This window comes from Miniopterus schreibersii (assembly GCF_964146895.1).
Source record: "Miniopterus schreibersii genome assembly, chromosome: 1".
NCBI classification, from domain to species: Eukaryota; Metazoa; Chordata; class Mammalia; order Chiroptera; family Miniopteridae; genus Miniopterus; species Miniopterus schreibersii.
In genome coordinates, this window is record NC_138101.1 from 46,675,937 (window position 1) to 46,699,035 (window position 23,099).

The following is a 23,099-nucleotide window of genomic DNA, read 5'->3' on the forward strand; positions in this document are numbered from 1 at the left end:
GTGAGAACTCCAAGCCTCACTGGCGATTAAAGCACTGGGTGATGCCCAGTGAGTTAGAGACACCCCAGAGCAGAAGCGAGCATGTGCCAGGTGTGCAAGGCAGGCCCAGTCTCATCAGTGAAGCGCCTCCCTCCCTCTCGGTGGTTGTGAGGATTACTTGAAATCGTAAGGCTCTTTAGGAGAGAGTGCCTCGCACCAGATACGCCCTTGATAGCTGCTAGGATCATTATGTTACGTCAGCGCTGCAATGGCTAAAAATCCATGTGAGGCCAAAGTGTTCTGAAAGCTCTGAATTTTATGACCAGAAGAATTTTCACTAAGAGTGTCCAATGTGATTATGCCACAGTTCTGCCATACAATTTAGTGGCTCCCTTTACTATAACAGAGGGAGGAACACAAATACTCAGAATATAGGTATAACAGTTTCATGCCCGTTATATTGGACTAACAGATTACACTGATTTGGGTAGCTGATTCACAGAGCAGCCCTCACCCAGTGTCACACATAGCGGGAGCCAAGCTCTGCAGGCCGCTGGATGAGCCTGGAGCTTGTCAGTGCTTGGATGAAGGAGACTCATGCCTCTGGGCGATGGACAGAGAACTACAGCAAATAATTTCAGAGGCCAGTGACAATCTGACTCCAGACATCTTTGCTATTCTTCTCTCATCTGGAAATTTGTTCATTAGAACTAAAAATTTTTGTTCCTGCAGATTAAAACTTTATTTCTTTAAATGATAAAGGTTTTGATAAACTCTTACTGGCAGCCTTCCCACTCACTCTGTACTTTCCTTCACTGCCAGTCACCCCATTCACTTACTCATGGAGCTAGGACAAGGTATGACCTTCAAATATTTCTTAAGCAGTGCTATTCAAATTTTCATGTGCACAAATCTCCTGGAGATAATTTTTTTAACTAAAATACAACTGAGAATAGCACCCAGATTTTTAAAAAAAGATTATTATTACCAACACTCCAGAAATCAACTGTAAGTCTGTTTCTATTTTGTTTTATAGTTTATTTTGTCCATTAGTTTCCACATATAAGTAAAATCATACGGTATTTGTCTTTCTCTGACTGGCTTATTTTACTCAGCGTAATACTCTCCAGGTCCATCCGTGCTGTCCCAAAGGGTAAGAATTTCTTCTTTCTATGACCACGTAGTATCCCATTGTGTAAATGTACCACAGCTTTTTTTACCCACTTATCTGCTGATGGACACTTCAGCTGCTTCCAAATCTTGCTTATTGTAAATAAGGCTGCAGTGAACACAGGGCTGCATATATTCTTTCAGATTCGTGTTTCGAGATTCTTTGGATATATTCCCAGAAGTATTTTATTTTTAATTTTTTTAAATAAACTCCACATTGTCTTCCATAGAGGCTGATCAAATTTACATTCCCACCAACAGTGGACAAGGGTTCCCTTTTCTCTACATTCTTGCCAACACTTGCTATCTCTTGTTCTTTTGGCAACAGCCATTCTAACTTGGTGTGAGATGACATCTCATTTATGTTTTGATATGCATTTCCCTGATGATTAGTGATGCTGAGCAGCTTTTCAAGTAACTATTGGCCACATGTATATCTTTGGAAAAATGTCTATTCATGTACTAAGTTCATTTTTAATGGATTTTTTCCTGTTGATTTGTATGAGTTCTCTATATATTTTGAATATCAACCATTTATGGAAGATATTATCCTTTTCCTATTGTAGATTGTGGGGTTCTGTGTCATAAATTAATTTACTATATATGTATGGGTTTATTTTTAGGCTCTCTATTCTGTTCATTTGACTATAATTTGTTTACACTTATTTAAATTCCATTTTCACCAAGTTATTAATTCATTTTATTTTTTTACCATATTGACCTGATGTATTGTCTAAGCATTAGAAAAAAATGATCAGACTCTCATCTGCTGATTTTTTAGGTCTGTGGACACTTCTGCCTGTCTCAAATTCACAAACATATCAAACCCCATTGAATTCCTGCCTTCCAATGAGCCTATCATGATCACCCCAACCCACAGTGATACGGTTCTTTTTCCAAAGACTTAAATTGCTTATTCAGTATATTGTTCATGGTGCATATGAGCTGCATTGAATTATTCATTGCTTTTATAAATAAACATTTTTTCCTCCAAAAGAATTGTAAACTACTTGATGGCAAAGGAAATCATTATGTTTCTTTATATTCCTTTTGTACTTAACATACTGCTCTGCCCATTGTAGGTAATTAGAGCACATTTGTTGATTGGTCAACAGTATCCCATCCTCATATTCATTATCATTATCAGCATCATCAGTAAGCATTTACTGAGAAAATGACAAATTATCCAAAACAGCAAGAATGTCCTCAAAAATGCTTAACACATATTTTTCTTGCATCATGTGCAGGAAAGAAAATATTGTCTCTTGTACCAGTAAGTTCATGGGCCAGTTGTGATCTACCGGAAATTTTAAGGGATTGAAAAAATCAGGACACCTGCCTCACACTCCTTCAGGACTTCATTAGCATGCTAACTCCAGGCAATCCAAGTCATCTCAGCCATTGATCTATTTCATCTGCAAAACTGCCACTAAAGCAATTTCTTTCCTATATACACCACTGGGCTATATTGTGGGTAAAATAAGAAAATAAAAGATAATTCACTTTACAAAGGAAAATTCTTTATAAAACTCAAATTTTGTTCATGGTTATCTTAAAATCACATTCTTAGATAAAAATTATCAGGGGATAAATGGTACTTAAAATATATTCCCTGTGGAATTCCCACATTAATCCTCCCCCACACACACACACAGTGTGTTTCAAGGTAATAAGAGACCTGCTCTGCTTTGCAGAGCTATAGGAGAGCAACTCATTTGCCTCCCTTGCTTCCAAGATCTTGGAGTTCCTGGGAAACAGCCAAGAAATGATCAAGGTCGCAGCAAGGAAAAACTAAGCCCTCTCTGAAGTCTGATATGTCTGAACTGTTACTGTTGTCGCCACTCTGTAGATGACAAAACTACCTTACAGGATTGTTGTGAGTTTCAAAGGAGATAATTTTTGTGAAAACCCTGTGCACAGGCATGTTTCTAAGTGCTTAACTCAGGAAAATTGAAAAATACTCATTTTTTAATCTATTTGCTTTGTGGGCATTAATAAGTATATTTGCATGAAAAAAATCACAAATTTGAGACCTCAGACTTGAGTAATCCACATTCAAATAGATGTTTCTCATGATCAAAATATGTTACTTGAACTAGATATGGAGTATGTTATGCCTTAATCTTCATTAATTAGTAAGGTACAGCATTAACTACTTCTATGGCTATGTCTATCAAAAATATCTACTTTTTTTTTATGCTTAAACAAATGATACAGAAAGGTCTTCGATGACTTGATATTTTAAGTTGACATCAATATAAGCTGACAAGTTGGTATTTTGCCTTAAAGATAAGTGCCCCTGGGTTATTTGGGTGTCATTATCGTAGTTAAGCACAGAAGTGTTTTAAATGGGCAGATAACAAAGTTAAACACACATTTGTTATTTTTTTAATCATGAGATCACAGTTTAGTATTTCCACATTACCCTTAAACCACATCCTAAATGCTTTGAATTTCAGAGAGTTTAGGATGAAGGGAAGTTCTTGTTTTTAATGCTTATTCTCAGAGTTTGCTTTGATTTTCTTTTCTAGCATAATACATAAGAGCTTCGGGTTCTTTAAAGCCCCTCTTGACTTATGAGCAAAGGAAGGCGAGGATTAAGATGATCTTATTTTTATTTATTAAGCACACAAGTTATTCCAGAGTTTTTTGAAAACACCAAACCTATTGCCTCAAAAAGTGTTTGCCTCTTAGAATTTCAGACTCAGATGTCGACTCAGTCCTGCTGCCTCCCTTTTACAGATGAGCAAATGAAGCCACAGGAGCGTAAGCTGTTTCTCTCGGGCCACACTGCTGACTAACGGGAGAACGGGGCGTAGACCTGGTGTCTTTACTTTTTCTGCTATACCAAACTGCCACCCGGGGCAACTAAGTGTTCCCAAGGAGGATACATATGGAATTTTACATTAGAATGTGGGAACATTGAGGGCAAGGATGGTGTCCTATTTATCCAAGCAATAACAAGAAATCTTTATAAATATTCGTTGAGTAATGGAGCTACTGACCGGTGCTCATTTCACTCTATAACATGGAATAGGAATCAGTGCATCTTCTTTGAGGTTAGTGTCTTAATTGAAACTTAGCTGTTCAATTAACCTTTTGTATTCTCACTGACAATAAATGTCACAAACTCCTACCTAGGAGGAAATAACAACCTCTAGGGCTCCAGTCTTGAAAATCCTAACGTCCAAAGTGACCATACAAAAGTTCCTGCGCAAATATTATTTTACAACTCCCCCAGGCTGATGTTTCAACACATTCCCTGACTGTATTGTTATTGCTGCCAAGATGAGCAGACAAGTCCATACAGGCACAGCAATTTCTATCACAATAGGGGCCTTTAACAAGGTTTTTAGAAACCAAGTAAGTGTTTGGAAATTACACAATCACACTGAGTAATGTAAGTTATATCTATGATAATATTACAATTATATTTTTATTTAAATCCAGAAAATTATATTTAATCTCCAGACAACTGAAAGTTATGTTAAAATAATCTTCCCCAACAGGAAGGACCCTAATGCTGGGAAAATGGGTAACCTCTTTTAAAATGAGATTTTTGTCCCAAATCCCAAAGTATACCCATGATAAGCTAAGCAAAACCATATAAGGGCACCTCTTTGACTGTACCAGATTTTGTCCCAAGTAATCAAAGATGCTTGAAATAGATCGAGAGGCCTTCTTGTGTCTTTTCACCCCAGCCCTCTTCTGAATCTTTGTTCACCAGTCTAATAAGAAAGTCTTGGCAAGGAAGCAAGCCAGAATTTCTTTCTAAGGCCAAGAGAGAAATGAGCCTAATCTATTCACCCCAGTTTTAGTGCCAAACAAGGAAAAGAGACTGCATGCCCCTAGCACCTCTGCTAGATGCATATCCTGGAACCTGGCTTCTGGGGTGGCCAAGGAGGATGACTGCTGGAGGTGGGAAAGCTGAGGGACTTGGTCTGGATCTTTCTCTAAACAAAAACCACACATTATATATAGATGAGAAGAGGCTGCAGCATGTCACTGGGCAATATTTCTGTTTCTGAGTTCTAATCTTGGCTCCACCACCTACTATATGGGTGAAGTTGGCCAAGTTATTTACCAGGTATACACTAGACCTTGGGGAACAGACGACACCTCTTTTCCTTGTCGTGTCACTGGCTGATCCCTCCAGCCATTCCTCATTGTCAGGATGGTAGAGTGGCCAGAGAATATAATGGTGAAGAAAGCAGGCTCAGGAATCAGACAAATTTGGCCCCTCATTCCAGCTCTGTCACAGATAGCTATAACTTTGGAAAATCACTTCTGATAAGTCACAGTTTTCTAATCAGTAAAACAGAGGTGATAAGTGTGATTGTTTAGTAAGTTCATTGTACATGTTAGATAAAATAATGCATGTATAGTGCTCAGCACAGTGCATGACCCAGTTTGATCATTCAATAAATATTAGATATAAATTACAATAGCTGAAGCTTGGGAGTGGGTTTAAAGGGGATGTGAGAAGAGGGGGCCATTCAACCAGCTGTAACCTTAGACTTAGGGTTACCTTGGCCACCTAAATACAGTTGTCCCTTCACATGATTCAGTCTAAGTCCTTAGGCTGTGACTCCAGGTATCAGCAACAAAGCCTCCAAGTAGTCACAAATGTTCATTAGTCTTAAGTTTTCATTTCCTTCAGACTTTTTGCAGCAGTGTGTAGTGGATAAGGTTTGAAGGTCTAAGATAGCCTTGCTAAATCTAATCTTACTACCATTTCTTTCACCAAAATGTAGGTTAAGTGCCAGCATACTGCCTAAAACATGAAAAGAACTTTTGTCTATTGTGCTCGTATTGGTTACGGCAGTCCTCTGATCCTGAAGGATTAGGACGGAATCTTCACCCAGCGTGTATATCTGTCATCTCTTCTGTTCCATTTTCCATTCTTGTCACAGCACACTGTCTCCTCCCATAGACTTTTCAAATTCTTCAGTGATGGTTTTAAATTAAATATACAATCATGGTACTCTTGCATAAAACTACTCAATGACTTCCTATTGCATTTAAATCAATGGAAAGCCATTCTTAGAACCCACTTGACCTACAGAATTTGGCTTCTACCTAATCTCAAAATTTGTTTCATGTCCTCCCTTCCCTACCCTCTTCTCTGCTTTCACTATAATCCAGCCATAGTGGCCTTCTTTCTGTTTCTTGGACAAGCCAAGCTCTTTCCTGTATGAAGGCTCTTGCTCTGTTCCCTCTGCCTGGCATGTTCTTCCCTTGCATCTTTTCATTGCTTTCTAATTGTTCAAGGTGCGGTTAAAACACTCCCTTCTCTGAGACACCTAGCTTAACTTCCCTATCTAGCAGCTCAGCCCTTTCCAAATAAAGTCAGCATTTTTGTCCTCACAGCACAATATCTGCATCTGCAATTGTTTTTCTACATATTTATGATTCTTCTTTCTCTACTAGAAAGCAGGGACTTTATCTAATTCACCATTTATCACCAGTGTCTAGAACAGTGACTTACTCATGGATTCTCAATAACTCCAGAGTGGAGCAAAAGAAGGTTTACAGTTTTTTGTATGGAAAATAATACAATAATTAATAACTAATATAAGAACAAACTCCTTGTTTTGTGTACTCACAATTATAAACCTACTTCGGCTTCACCCTGTATTTATAAAGGTGAGGATGAATGAATAGCCTGAAATCTTTCTTAATAGTAGGCAGGCTTCCACCTACTCCCCTTTCCATATCTCTGAAACTTATTCAGCACTGACTAATAATGTTTAGAACTTTGCTACCTTTACAGCAGTGATACTTTACATAACCTCTTTAACTCCCCACACGGTCACCCTGAATTTCACTTTCCAGGTAATACTGTGCAGCCTTCCCTTGTTCATTTCTCACTGAATCCTAGATGGGACACCACCACCACTCTTTCTGAGTGGTAGAGAGAGAGATGGGACACTGTTTAAACCCTTGGATAGACCCTAGAGTTTCTACCAGAAGGGACTCACTTCCAGGAGATGTTATTTGGAGATATCTGGTCCCAGAAACACACAAAGAATCCCTAAACTCTTTGTTTTTCCTGTGCCCTTTGAGCAATTCCAAACTGCAACTATTTTTTTCACATTGCTTTTCCTGTTCATTCTTTACCTGTGCACTATTATGCCATTCCTCATAACCATATTTTCTCTTTCCCACCCTTGTTTGCATTTTCTCTGCCCCTCAGTACAACCCCACAGTAACCTAAGCCAGAAAATATGGCAATCAACATGAATTTTAGTCAAGCCTAATTTTCTTAATTCAATTAGCTATTCATTTATTTCTTCAACAAATATTTTTTGAGTGCCTAGCATGTGCCATGTGCTGTGCAAACCCTGGGAATATACTAGTGAACAGGATAAAGTCTGTGCTCTCTGGTAGCATACATGCTATTGTTGTTGACAGAAATAAATCAATCCAAAATACATTTATTGTATGTATTATGTCATATGTACTATAAACATTATAATATATTAAGACATACAATATATCTATTTTGATTGTTCATATTTATTCTTAAAGTTTAAATTTTATTTTTTTTGGTAAAGTAGACATGATGTATATGAATTCTGAATGGTATTCTTAATTAAATCATGATTTACTCAATATCTTATGGTTTACTTATGAAATAAGCAAGCTGTTATGTCCATACAAACATTGACGAGTTGTAACAGAAATAAAATGAGTTCAGCATGTCCCATCATTTTTAATTTGAGAGCTTTATTATAAATTGTGGATTAACTTGAATTCATTGAACATATAGACTCTGGCTTTGCCATGGGCCCTGTCTCTGGATACCAAGTGGTGACGCCATTAGGCAGCCTTTGTAGAGGTGAAAACTAGTGCCCCCGGAGTCACACAAGCAGGAAGCGCATGTATTTCCTGCCTAAGCCTTACCAAAGTTTGTAAACCTAAACATTTTAAAGGTCTATTTAAGGCCACAAGAAAATAGTTACTTACTTTCAACTTCACCCTAATTAGATTACAGGGTTTTAAAAGTTTATTCCATCAACTAAAATAAGGAGCTTGATCTCCTACCTACAGGTTAAAGAGAAGAAGTAGCCCTGAAACTTGAGTGTAAACCCCCAGGGATGAAGCCAGACAAATAAGAATTTAGGTCGTTCCTTTAGACCACGATCAATCTTGTACAGAAGGAGAAGTAGGACAGTGTAAGTTTTCATAACCCAAGTGTGTGCCTAATTTATATGCAGGGTTGAGGGCATCTTCCTGGAGAACCTGCTCATTCTCATGGCAACAATTTACAAGTAATTTGAGACGTGCTCCTATGCTTGCTGCGGTGCATATTGGTGCTCTGCAGGGATCAAAGGCTTGAGTTGGTAAAGCTTCACTCAGAGCCTCAACTGGGCCACTAACTAGCTCTAGGTCCATGGGCAGAATATTTAATATTGGTCTTATGTGATTAAAAATGGAAATAGAAATGCCTAACTTACTTAGCAGAAATATAAGTAAAGCCCTTGTCACCTAGAAGACTGTCAATAAATTGTGACTGTTGTGCTTCTCAGCATCAAGTGTTCAGATGACTCATGCCCATTTGGAAGTTAACATACAGGAAGTGGGGAGAACAAAGATTTTTTTTCCTCTTTTATCCGTTTATACATGAAATCAATCAACATTGTTACATGTATTTTCTGTGCTGGGCATGACACATGGCTGTGGAAGAACCAAGAAAAATGATAAATGTCCTGGTCACAGGTGGTTCACAGTCCAGTAGGAGGGCAAAGCAATTGAGAGACCAATAGGACGCAGTGCGCTGGTCAGGGAAGAGCTAAGACATGGGTTCTGCTGGGACACTGCGTGGAGGAGGGGGATTGGGCTATAAAACCCAACAAGATGAGTTTTAAAGGATAAGATAAAAAGCTCAAATGGTAAAGGAGAGGAAATTTGTTCCAGGTTTCCAGATGAAGAAGTCATCTGTCACTTGATTGTGAACTCCATGAGGTCAGGGTCTTGATTTACTCAAGAGTAGAAATCTAGCACCTAGGACAGCACCCAGGCACTCTGGTTTCTGAAGTGCATTTGAATGAGCCCCTCTAAATCATTGTATGACACTGTATTCAGAGGCATATAGTAAAAGATATAGGTGAGTTTTTAAAACTCAGAATTGTATGGAGACAAAGAAAGGATTTTTAAAATGCTGATAAAATCCAGTCTATGACAAGAACAATATTATGTTCGATGAATTATAAAACCTATACTGTAAGTTTGGATATCGTTTTACAGTTCCTCCTCACTAAGGAAGTGCTTTTAACCCAGAATTAGTCTTGTTAATCATTGAGACTATATTCTGGCCTAATCACATAGTCTGTTGTACGTCTCAGGATGCTATTATCCCACTTGGATGACCACACTCTTTTAGCCTTTCTTTTTTCTGACTTTTCAGTCTTTGCTTGTGCCTGAAGCGCTTTGATCCAAATCAGTACACTCTGAAAAGCTCTGAGTGTCGATCTGCCTGCTAGTGGGAATGCCTGTGCAACGCCACAGCCATTTGTGTGCTGGGTTGCAGGTTGGCCTCTATTGTATTGTCCCTGCAAGATGGATGTCACATCAAGGTTGAGGGTGAAAAGGAAATAAAAATCCTTCCATTTTTAAGAATCACTTTGTGTTTTGGACTCTGAACTGACAAAAGAACCTCCCCTCCTACCTGCCACCCCACGTGCGTAGCATAGTGGTAAGAGCATAATTATTCCCGGTGCCTTTGTTTGGCCGCTTCAGATCTTCTTCCAGTCTCCACCCCACTGTCTACCCAGGGCAGCTGCTTCTGTGGAAGTGGAGGCGTGCTACCAGGCCTCGGGCCCTAGTTAGATTTGTGCAATATGAGGCTCCAGTATTTACTCCCTTGGCCCTGCCATGGGATTCCCTACAGCTACCTGTGTCCCTTGGCATAAGGTTTCTGCTCTTCTGCAGGATACTCTAAATCTATATATCTCTCTCTACTTTTTAGGTTCTTATAAGCTCTCCCACTTGGGGGATGTGGGGAAAGCTGGTGGCAAGGATGGTGAAATAAGTCAGACAGAGAAAGACAAATACCATATTATGTCACTTATATGTGGGATCTAGAGAACAAAATAGATGAACAAACAAAACAGAAATAGATTCATAGACATAGAGAACAAGCCTTGCCAGATGGGAAAGGGCTTGGGGGGTCTGGGTGAAGGTGAAGGGATGATGAAGTCGACAGTGGCAGTTACAAAATAGACCTGGGGATGTAAGGTACAGCATAGGGTGTGTAGTCGGTAATAGCGTGCATAATAACTATGTGTGGTGCCGGGTTGGTGCTAAAAATATTGGGGGATCACTTTGTAAATTACATAAATGTCCAACCATTGTGCTATACACCTGAAACTAATATAAAACAATATTAAATGTCAACTGTAATTGAAAAATGAGAATAAAATAAAAATAAAACTGCAATTACGATCAAATCACTTTCCCTACCCTTTGAATCTAAGCTGGTCTGTGACCGCCTTTGGCCAACAGGACATGGAAGTAAAAGGGCTGATTCTGAGTCTACACCTTCAACAGGAAGAACAAAGAACCTTCTTAAATATAACCCTGAGAATTGTGTAAATACTGTAGATATGTGTCTAAATACAATTGAATAAGAGGATATAGAATTTTAAAATAATTACAGCATGTTTTCAGAAAATAACTTGTTTCAAGGAAGTTTATAATTATAACTTATCAAAATTTCAGAGAAGTTTTAAAATGTTATAAAACAACTGTTTGTCAGAACTTTTAGACTCCATGTGCAAAATTGTTTCTCTTCTGAAATGAAATGAAGATTCCTCAAAATTAATGATTCACAAAAGCATTGCAGAGTTTTAAAATTCCAGGAGATAAAAATCCGTGCTGTGTTTGTCTCTGTCAGGGCTCATGCTGACAGTCTCAGAGGGTTAGCCCAAGAGCTTCGCTTGTTGGACAGCTCTCACCCCCTGAAATGGATGTTTCCATTTTAGTGCAGCGACATGCTGCCTAGTATGTATCTTCGGGGGTTTTTTAAGTGATTTTGGCTTCACTGTTGAAAAAGTCCCATTTTGATATATCAGGTTTATGTCTCCTAGTTAGTGTCTGGCAAGAAAAAGCAGGGAACACATGTACTCAACTCATAACAAGTTTATGATTTTGTATTTTAATCCACTTCTGGGAAAAGACAAGCCGCCAAAGATCCAAATGATATATTAATGGTCTAAATTGTACATTAATTCATCTTTGACCAACACGAGAAGTAATGAAGACCTAACTAAGCATTCCATAAGTCTTTGCAGCTGACACTGGTCTCACACTTGAGCTCACAGACCATCTCAGTAAAATCTCAGATCCCACATAATCCTTGGTATCCAAGCCCTTACTTCAATATCAGGAACCCTTGTATCTTGATATTATCAATAGCTTGTTTTTTGGGGGGGCTGTTATTGCTGTTGTTACTTAAAGAAAAAGTAGTGTTTTCTGCTTAGGTTGCAAATAAATGTAGACCAATATTTATGGCTTCAAATGAGTGTCGTTCAATTTTCGGAAACACTTGTATTAGTTATATCTTGACTTGTCTAGAGGGGATTAAAGGGTATTATCTAAGAATGAGAATTTTGGAAGTTTTCCTTTTATAAACATAACATCATCATTTGAAAGAGCATTTAAATATATAAAGTATGGTTTTTATGTGTCTTTTGGGAAATTAACTGTGATAAAAATGTTATTAGAATGAAAAAGATCATATATTGTATGATTCCATTTATATGAAAAATCCAGAAAAGGCAAATCTATAGAGACAAAAAGTAGATTAGTGGTTGCTTGGAGCTGGGGTTGGGAATAGAGATGACTGAAACGGGCACAAGGGATCTCTCTGGGATGATGAAATATTCTAAAGCTGATTGTGTTGCATAGATCTGCAAATTTACTAAAAATCACACTAAAACTTTGGTGTAAATGTTACCTCGTGTAAACTATACCTCAATGAAGCTGTTATATTTTTTTAAAAGAAAGTGTTATTAGAGAAACTTAAAACAATTATTTATAATATTTTCCCATTCCTTTTGAAACAATAGAGGGTCCAAATAAGCAAGCTTTTAATTACTAAAATATGTCACACTCTGGCTGAAATAAACCTAATTCTTCAAAGAGCTCTCGTAACCTATTCTGCGCATTGCTGATGCCAGAATCATAAATTTATTGTCAATTATGCCCATCTTGTATAATACTTGAAAATATTGTTTAAGTTTCAACTTCGAAATACATTCAAAGTTTTAACTGAGAATCAGTAAACTTAACAAAGGAACTGAACCATGTACTGCCTCCTAACCATGATTATACACACCTAGGCAATGGCATTCTGATGATTAGTCCATTTCCTTATCCTAAAGAAAACAAGCTCCTTGTGATTATCTTTTCTAGTTTTAAAACTATAGAAATGTTCATTGGATATTTTGTTTCTATTGAAAATTTTTAAAAATCATAGATACAATGATCACCAGAATTCACATTGAGAAAGAAACAGTATTTTCATGTTGCTTACAAATTGGCAGATAGGGCAGAAAGTAAGGCCCTGACAGCCCCTGAATGTGAGCTGAGTGGTTCCGTGTGAGACAAAAGGAAGAGTTTATTCTGTTGCTCTGTAGAGTTAAAGGAGAAACAAGAAGGGAGAGGCTGCAAGAAGGCTTAGCTAATTAAATGCTTAGGTTCGAGCAGGATTTTGGTTTTTGTTTTGTTATGCTTTTTGATTTGGGGAGTGTTTGGTTTGGTTTGGTTTGGTTTGGTTTGGTTTGGTTTGGTTTGGTTTGGTTTGGTTTGGTAGAAACTTGCTGGATTTTGCAGGAACCTACTTAAGAAAATATAGGCCTTGTGAATATAGAGTGGCATTAAGAGTTTGAGCAACCCACCCAAGGACATATGGTGAACCTGGAGGGACCCACACCTCCACCTGGCCTGGCCTTACTTGAAGTTCTCTAGCTTTGGAAAACCTCAGGATTCACAAAAATCACAGAGCAGACACTGAAGTCTTACGAGGCTGGAAAGTGAAATTTAAAATAAATTTACTCAGATTTCCATAGACAGGAGACTTAAACTCACACGGGAAGGCTATATGTAATAATGTAAAATAGTAAAATTATGGCCAAATAGAAATAATTTTAGACCATAAGTCATTTTACTCACAAGAGCAGTGGGGGGAAAGTAAATGAATTATGTATCACAAACACGATAATGTCTGCCCTTAGGAAGAAGGCCTCTAAAAGTTATCATTTATGTTGTTATATAAAATTACTACAAATGCACATTTTTTTCATGCTTAGTTAAGTTGCCTTACATTTCTTTATTTGTCAGGAGAAAATAACAGTACCTACCTCATAGGATCATTGCAAGGGTGAAATATAAAGTACTTAGGATAAGACCTGGCTCATGTAACACTAAATAATGATAGCTTTTATTATCATGTATGATTTACTCAAATGACTTTTATACATTTATTCTCTCCATTCTCTATTTTTCTGTACTACCAGTCTGTGATCTTCATTCGTGACAAAAATTCTCATGGACAGGAGATATCAGGATACATTGACTATGCCCATAGGCTAAAGACTGAAGATTTTGAAGTTTACTTTAATGGAAAAAAAAGACTCCTTCCAAGATCCACAGATTTGAGGTAAATTGTACACATTTCGCATGCCTTTAATAAGAGAATAAGTTCCTCGGAGGAAGGGATAAAGGCTTTTTATTTCATGTTCTACACTGTGCCTGGAATGCTAATGTGTATATAGTAGGAACATGGTACGAATGGTTTGAATACAAAATAAATAAATTTTAAAGTAGGAAATGAACATAGATGCATTTTTTCCATTAACAGCCTGAGAAGGAGAACTCTTCAGAGATAAGTAAATTCTCAGTGACATTCCTTTTCAATGATAAGTAGAGCCTAAAAATTCCTAACTTCCTAAGGCTCTTGATCCACTTGGGACTCTGTTTGTCTAGACGCCACAAGAGTGGTGACTCTAACACATTCTCTTCCCACTGTTCTTTGGCCACCAACCAAAGTGCAGGTCTCTGGCTGGCTCACTCTCATCACTGGCTTATTCTGGGATTCCTTCCACCCGTCATTCTTTTTACTATCGACTCCTACCCTCTCCTCCGGAGCCTTGACCCCATCACATAGGAACTGCTCTACACTGTCCATCTATTTACAGATCCCATCCCTCTTCCTCCTTCTGAGCAGTTCTCAAGATCAACTTCTTACTCTATCTCTCAACTTACATTAAAACACAAAAGTAGTAGCAGCATTCTGCTTTAACTCTCCACTGCTGTATCCAGCTCAGTCTTTGACACTTGTAACAATACTATTCCTCTGCCATCCCTGCCAGCTTCTATCCATACTTACTGCTGTTATCTGAAGACTTCCTAACCCATCACCACTTTCATGGACTTGCCCCTATCCTATCTAACCTAGATGCATGGCATATTATTTAACTTCCCTCTTGCAACAACCCTCACTGCCCATGTTTTTCTGTGCTTTGATTTTATTTGTCCTGCTAACCCCCCAAAATGGACTGATCCTGACATCTCTTGCTTGCCCCTGTAGCCAGACTTCTGAGCACTGATGAAGGAAATTTCACAAAGGTTTAGATGGCTGCGACTAATAATTTATGGTCTCCAAACTCAGCTGGAGTGGCTCTCAGCCACCCACTCATGGGCTTTTCCTCAACTCTTGATTTCACTGTCCTCCCCCAAGTACTCTAAGCTTTACCACTCTCCCAGAATCATTGTTCTCAACTGCTGATCCTGACTCTTCTCAATATACGATTTTCTTCACATTTCACAGAGAACATTAGGTCTAAACATAGAAACTACCACCTGATCTGCCCATCTCTGGGTCAACCAAAATTGACTCATAAACCAGCCCCTCCGCCCTCAGAGTGCCCTTCTGATAACTTCCAGTCACAGTTTGATTCTGGCAGCCGTTGGCCCTGAGCCTGCCATCTGCGTTCAGAACATGCCTGCCCTGAGTCTTCAAAAAAATAATAGTTCATTCTTACTAAGTGAAATATTCTTTTATACATGTATCTACTCTCACATTTTTCTAGATTCAGAGAAAAAAGGAACTCTGTGCTGTTCAGAGCCAATGCACTGAACTTGTTTTTGACCCACTGAAGCTGTACTTCATCTGTTGCTCCCTCTTTTTTATTGATTCTCAAACTGACCCTGTCAACTGGCTGCTTTTTCTTGCCTCTAAACATACTGCAGCTACTTGTATAGTAAAGAAAGGAAATCCTCTTAGTATTCCAACCATTGCCCTAACTCTTCCAGTTCCCAGATAAGCTCTTCAAAACAACAAGGGTCTCCAGTTCTCACTTCCCGAGTTCTCGCTAATCCGTGGTGATCGGTCCTCTGCCACCACTATTCAAATGAGGGGGCTCCTGCCGAATTCACCAGTGACTACCAGTTTCAAAATCCTACGGATTACTTTCAATTCCCATCTTACTTAACTTCCCTAAATTACTGGGTTAGTGTTGATTACTCATCATGCCGATCAATCCTTTCTTCTCAAAACTACTAAAATAGTCTAACCTTTTATTCTCAGGGTCCGTCACTGAATCCCCCCCACTGGTCTAGTTCATACATGTTGGTATTCACCAGAATTCATCCTTGGACTTCTTTTCTTATCATACATGTTCTCTCGGGTGATTTGGTCACTTCTTTGGAGTAGAGTAGTCTCCACAGCTATAACCCGAACACAGATCTCTCTATTTTGGACTCAATTATCCTACTGCTCACTTCTGAAAACCTCTCAGTATCCCAAGAGCACCTACATCTTATTTTTGAAATTAAAATTATTTTAATCCCCAAAGCCTGCTGTCCCTTTTGTATCCTCTGTCTTGGCAAATGGCACCACCCCTGCAACCCAAGGCAAAAATCCAGGTGTTAATCTAGACCTCTTTCTCTTCATAACCACCCCTACAACTAGTAATTTTCTAAAAATACTGAGCTCTGTTACCTTAACAGCTTTGTTTATGTTGAGGCACATGCAAGCTATGCCATTCACTTGTTAACACTCAAGTATGAATCTTTACCTAATAATATTTTAAAAGAAAACATGATGGCATTATCATGCCCAGCAAAATAATTGGTCTTCTTTTTTCATCACCATTCATCTCCTCTATGCCCTCTCCTGTCCCCCCCCCCCCCCCCAGCGATCACTGTACTGTCGTCTGTGTCCATCACTGAATACCTAGCTAGTCCTTAATAATTTTTAAATGGTTGTCTTCAAGTTACCTTTTCACAGATGGGTTCACCAAATCAGAACCCAAATAACATTTGTTTTCTTATTCTATCTTTTGCAACTCTTACTTTATAATCATCCCTGTCCTTTTTATCTTTTATGCTGTTGATTTGTTGGAGAATCCAGGTCATATGTCCCAAGAAGTGTCTAATATTCTAAATATAACTGATTACTCCCGTGCTGTTGTTTGTTACACCCACCCCGGTCTTCCTTTTTCCTGTCAACCAGCTTCATGAAATTCACTGTTTATTTTTTTTAGGTGAAACATTTTTCATGTATGAAGCTCTATGAGCTTCACCAATTGGCTCAGGTGGTGTCAGTCTGATCGGTCCATTATAAGATTCCACCCTCAACTTACATCCAATGATTTTTGCATGTAATAATGGAAGCTATCTAAATATTTTTACTAAGGATTGCATAATGGTGATTTTCTAATTCTGTCCTTCATTCTGCATTTTTTAACTAAAATTCTTCCATAGAGGGTAGCTCTTCCTCATCACTTATTTGGTTACCCTAAAATAGAATTCAATTCATGTAGAAAGACAAAATAAACATTTGATTAGTTTTTCTTAATTTATGAAAAAAGTGCAAGCCCTGGCCAGTGTGGCTCAGTCAGTTGAGCATTGTTGCCTGCCCTGAAAGATCGATCCGATCGCTGGATCAACTCCCAGTCGGGGCACAAACCCAGGCTCCCCCTGGTTGGGGTGTGCAGAGGAGGCAACCAATTGATGTTTCTCTCCCTCTCCCTTCTGCTCTCTCTAAAATAAATAAAAACATATTTTAAAAAAAAAAAAAAAAAAGAGGGCAAGACCAAAAACACAAGGCTCTGCAGAAAATGCCAAATTGTTTTCCAAGTGGCTACACCAATTTGCACCCTCCAGAAGTGCTAGGTAATTGCTGTGTTAACCCTCTTCGTCACCGACACATGATATGAACAAGCTGGTTTTTCCACTGTGGTGACTTATAAATGACCTCTCATTGTGGTTTTAATTTTCATTTCCGTGATTACTAATCACATTGGGCATCTTTTATTGTTTGTTCAGATTTCCTTTCTGTGAAGTAATCTATTAAGATTTTCTTCATTTTGCTATTGGTTTATCTTCTCTGCTTTTTCTAGTAGATTGTAGGAATTCTTTGTATTTTTATATTCTGAATAATGGTGAATCCTTTGCCTTTCATCTGTCTTGAAAAATATCATCTTTCAATGTGTACGTCTCCTTTCACTTCCTTTACATGGATTTTGGTGGTCAGAAGTCAGAAGTCTTGATAGTCAGATTAATGTATTTTATTAATTTTTCCCTCTGAGGTTTGCATTTTTTGTGTATTTTGTTTAGCAAATTTCCACCTTTCTGGAGGTCATTTGCTTTTTACTTTATATTTTTTAACTACCTGAATTTAATATTGTATATGGTAGTTAGCTAAGGGTCCATTTTTTATTTTGTTTTTCCACATCACTAATAATTTGCCTTAGCAACAATTATTGAAGGTCCACCATTTCCTCTCACATATCTGCAACACCATGTACCTCATAAGTTAAGTTGTAAACGTGTTGGTTTGTTTCTGGGTTCACTCCTTTGTTTTATTAATCCCTCCCTGAAATGGTAGAATCTTGCTCATTTGTTATATTTTCATAATAATTCTTGATATAAATAAAAGCAATTTATTCACCTTCTTTTTCTTCTTCAGAAGTATCTATGCTATGCTGGCCCTTTACTCTTTTATATGAATTTTAGAGTCAATTTATAAAGTTCACATACAGAAAGTTATAATTTTGGTAGGAATTGCTTTCAACTTGTGACCAATGTACAATTAATTGACATCTTTATAATATTAAGTCTTCCATGTATTTATTTTTATTTATTTATGCCTTCTTTAATAATATTTTATGATTTTTCCCAATTAAAGAGTTTTATCCTTTGGGTTTTCTTCCTTCTCGGTTCCAGATGATATTTGACTTTTTAAACAAACTAGTTCTTTTCCAGTGATCCCACTGGGTAATTTTTACCACGTGGGTTTAATTAAACCAGCTATTGGAATCAAACTTCAGATTTTTCACTCAAGAGATTCCACACCAATCAATGAGTTAAGCAGTTGTTCCCAGGGGAAAGGCATCTTGGTATACATAGCTCCATACTTAGTTCAATTAAGAACTAAAACAAAGACTTGAAAATGAAAGATTTCATAGGGTCTCTTTTTATTTACATACCTACTGACATGCTGTTATTTTCTGTGTAGGAAGGAACATTAGTTCTGTGATTAGAATCCTGTCTTGCATTCTTATTTGGAAAATATAAATATCAACAGACAGCTGCAACTGTTATGAAATACGCAGCAGCAGGGAGGGCCCCGAGTACTTGAACATCTTGTCCGTTCCGACTCCATGCTGTGTGTTTAAGATCCCATGCCTTCCTCTCCGCATACTTGTAACTTATAATAGCATGTTACAACTTACCAAGTTCTTTACACTTCTCTGTAACAACTTCCGGGAAATAGGTTCTTACCATCTGAGAGAGAAGAAAGTAGAGTAAACCACTTGCTAAAAGCTCACAAGCAAAACAGCGATGAGTGTGAACAAGTTCTTAGGGATTATAATTCACTGCTCACCTCCAGGACACTGGGCTTAATAGCTTTTGTATCCTGAGGATGATTGCACTACATAGAACCCTTGAGTTATATTCTACCCTACATTTAGCTGCTTAAATTTCCATATTTATATGTTGTTGAACAAAGATCTAAGATCTGTCCATAGAGCTCTATCTGTTCCTCAAATAGGATGGTCAGGAGGAAATTTAAAAATCCCCTTTGTGTTTCTCTTTGGAAAAATCCATGAAATATTCATACTCTTGACCGAGGAATGCCCCTAAATCCTAAAGCTTTGAGAATATTATTGTCAAATTTCCCTCGCAACCCTATTGTCTATTTTATTAAAATGTTTAGCATGCCAGACCTATGAAGTTAGAATTATAAAGTTTGCTTATCCTGCATCCTGTGCTTAAGTGCATTCTCATGAAAGCATCTGGTAACATTGGCAGGTTCCCAATTTTTTTTAAAAAAGTAAATGAATCCATGTTTCTGCAAGTGGTATATAAAATGTTGCCTATTTTTAAAGTTATGAGTGTCATTCCACACCTAAATATGGTGACTGACTAGCCATTAGAATATCAGGTTAGTCTCTTCAACAGATATTGGCTGAATTTGAAAAATGAGGAAATGCTTTGGGTGAAAGGATGCTGACTGAGGGAGACTTGCCACAACCATCTAGCTTCTTGATATTCAAAGTGTGGTGCATGGGCCAGTAAGTAGCAGACACCACCTCAGAGCCTATAAGAAGTGAAGCATCTAAGGCTCTGTCCCAACCAGTGAATCAGAATTGGCATTTTTAACGATCCCCAAGATTTCAATATGCATATTAAAGTTTGAGAAGCTCACTTTAGACCTGTGCTGTCCAGTAGGAAATCCCCTAGAACATGTGGCTATTGAGCACTTAAAATGTGACTAACCCTGATTTAAGGTGTGCTCTAAGAGTACAATACACACTGATTTTAAAGACATCACAAAAAATATAAAATATTTTATTAATAAATTTACATTAATTACATGTTAAAATAATATGTTAGATATGTTGAGTTAAATGAAATATATAATTAAAATGATTTTTACCTATTTTTTCACGGTTTTTAATGTTGCTATTAGAAAATTTAAAATGACATATATGGCTCACATTCTCTCACTCTTTCTCTCTCTCTCACCTACTTGTCCCCAACCCAGAGGTTAAATCTCATCCCAATCATTAAGACCAATACTGATCGTAGGCGTGATGTAAGAAGCCATAGATCCAAGACCACCAGTTAGTAGTATCTGGCTGCAGACAAGGTTTATTTGGCCTGTGCAGTGTATTTTTTTTCCCAATGTTTTAGAAACAGGAAATATTATATAAATATTTTGGATTTTGAAGGTTCTCCTAAAAATGAATAAGATCTTCCCACACTGGGCCTTCATTACATCATCCCAACCAAGATCTAGAATTAAATAGCAGCTGCTCCTTGAGATAGGATATTTTCTTAAAAGATTAACATAGACTTAACCACTCACACGTACCGGCTGCTGCACCATCACCCTTGAGTCACTCGTTTGTAGTACCTATCGAATTCTTCTAGGCTTTTGAGTTTCTGGTCTGAATTACTGTCTTAGATTTTAGAAGTCTTATTTGCCATTAGCTCAGTCATTATCTCTTTTGCTCAACCGCTCTGGGTGGGTTTAATTTCAGCCCTTGGGCTCCGTCAGGCCGCTCCATGCCACTGTGGTTAACAAAGCTAGACTGAGTCAGAGTCTGAGATTATTATGATGCTGATAAAAATTAACTGAGCACTTCTTGTACTCAAGGCACTGAACTTAATAATTTATATATATATATGTATGTGTGTGTATATATATAATTTCACTTACTCTTTACAGCAGCCTTATGGTTAGAGATCTTTTTCAAGTTTTAACAAAGTGCATCACAGAGGTGTTAATTGGCTTAACCAAAGTTACAACAGACACATTTGCATTCACAACTAGAAATATAAGATCAAATAAAGATCCATGGAACCCCAAATGCCATGATTTTTTTAAATCAGTACGTGATCTACTTTAGGGCTTCGTCATGAAAACATATCACTTTCCCCTTTGGTCTCGTACCCATGTCCTATTCATTGTCAGGTTATGTATTTCTTTCCAAGACCTAATTTGGGATTGTTTTCCAGAACTTGAAGCAACCCTGCTGTCCATGGTTATGACTGGGGAACTTCAGCCGTCCTGTGCCCGCCCTTACCACTTCCTCCTTTCACTGAGCTTGGCAGAAAGCAGCCCTTTGTACTTAACCAGGCTTTTATTTTCAGTCGCTATGAGTAGGAATTACAGTGTCCCACAGCTTTGTGTGTGGAAGAGCTCTGGACGGAACTAAAAGTGGCCTTTAATTGTGGCTTCAGCCTAAAAGTCTTTAGGAAAAAATTGGCCCTGACTTGTTGAACCTCAGTTATGTCCCAGGATACTTTTAGAATCTATTCATATCCTCTGAACTGTGGTTCACATAATTGTTGTAATATTTACTTGAAATTCTTTTACAAATAAACTTAACTTTCCAATACTTATCTCATTTAGTTTCTTTTCATCCCAAGCTAAACATTAAGTAATATTGTTCATGGGCAATCCAGAAGGTGTACTCCGATAGACCTTCTCCTGCCCCTCTATAAAACCCAAATATACTAGAACTAATAATACCTACTGAATCTTTACTGGAATATCTGTCTGCATTATTCCATGGTAGAATTTTATCCAGGCCCTATTTGGTTCATTGCCTTAAAAAAAAGTCAGAATCCCAGAACAATCATCTGGTAGTCTCTTTAATTGTCTAGAATATGTTTTCCTGAAGGTTATGCTTCTGGGTAAACCTTAAATGAATAATTAGAGATCTGAGACAACCTCTAGTTTATTGACAACATTTACTGTGGTTAAGACAGGATTATTCCTTACATAAGGTTTTTTCCAACATTTAAAAAATTTTGGTCAGCTATACATAACATAAAATTTACCATTTTAAGTGTACTGTGCAGTGGCATTCAAATTGTGCAACTTTCCCAGCTTTTTCTTATAAAATTTAAAAATTTTTGGAAAAGCTCAAAGAACAGTACAATAAATACCAATATACTTACACCACAGACTAAGCAACTGTTTTTCCACATTCGCTTTAAGTGTGCTGGTGTGTGTGTGCGCATCACGTTAAAGAGCTTGCAGATTTCACCCCTAAATACTTTATTATGAATCCCATGGGAATGAGAAAACTCTCCAATATACCATCACTATTATCATACATAAGAGAGTCAATAATTATTTCCAATTCTCATCTAACATCCAGCTCATATTTAGATTTTCTTAATTATTCTCAAAATGTGTTTTATAGCTGGTTTGTGAACCACCATTCAATCAGCTCTTTATCCCCTCCCCCCAGCACACACACACACACACACACACACACACACACACAATTTTCAGCAAGATTTTTCTTGATCATGACATTGACATTTTTAAAAAAGATTTATTTAAAATTTCTTTTTAATTAGTTGGCATTCAATGTTATCTTGTATTAGTTTCAGGTGTACTGCATGGTGGTTAGGCAATTGTATACTTTACAGAGTGTTCCCCCTGACGTTTCCAGTACCCACGAGGCACCATACACAGTTATTATAATATTATTCACTATATTCCCTGTGCTGTGCTTTACATCCCTGTGACTACTTTGTACCTACCAATTTGTATGTCTTAATCCATTCACCATTTTCACCTAGTCCCCTAACCCCCCTCTTCTCTGGCAACCATGAGTCTGATCTCTGTATCTATGACTCTGTTTCTATTTTGTGTGTTTATTTTATTCATCAGATTTCACATATAAGTGAAATCATATGGTATTTGTCTTTTTCTGACTGACTTATTTCACTTAGCATAATACCCTCTAGGTTCTTCTATGCTGTCTCAAATGGTAAGATTTTATTTTTTTTACGTCCAAGTAATGTTCCATTATACGTGTGTGTGTGTGTGTGTGTGTGTGTGTGTGTGTGTGTGTGTGAGACCACTTCTTTATCCACTCTTCTATTGATGTGCACTTGGCCACTTCCATAGC

General features: G+C 37.7%; 1 protein-coding gene across 1 annotated transcript in view; it reads left to right on the forward strand.

Annotated features, from left to right (window-relative positions):
* Window positions 1-23,099, forward strand: part of CFAP299 (cilia and flagella associated protein 299) — a 447,103-nt gene that overhangs the window by 369,743 nt on the left and 54,261 nt on the right. Inside the window, exon 4 of the mRNA XM_081161111.1 lies at window positions 13,671-13,813. Coding sequence (XP_081017237.1) covers window positions 13,671-13,813 — 143 coding nt within the window. The remainder of the gene's footprint in view (window positions 1-13,670; window positions 13,814-23,099) is intronic.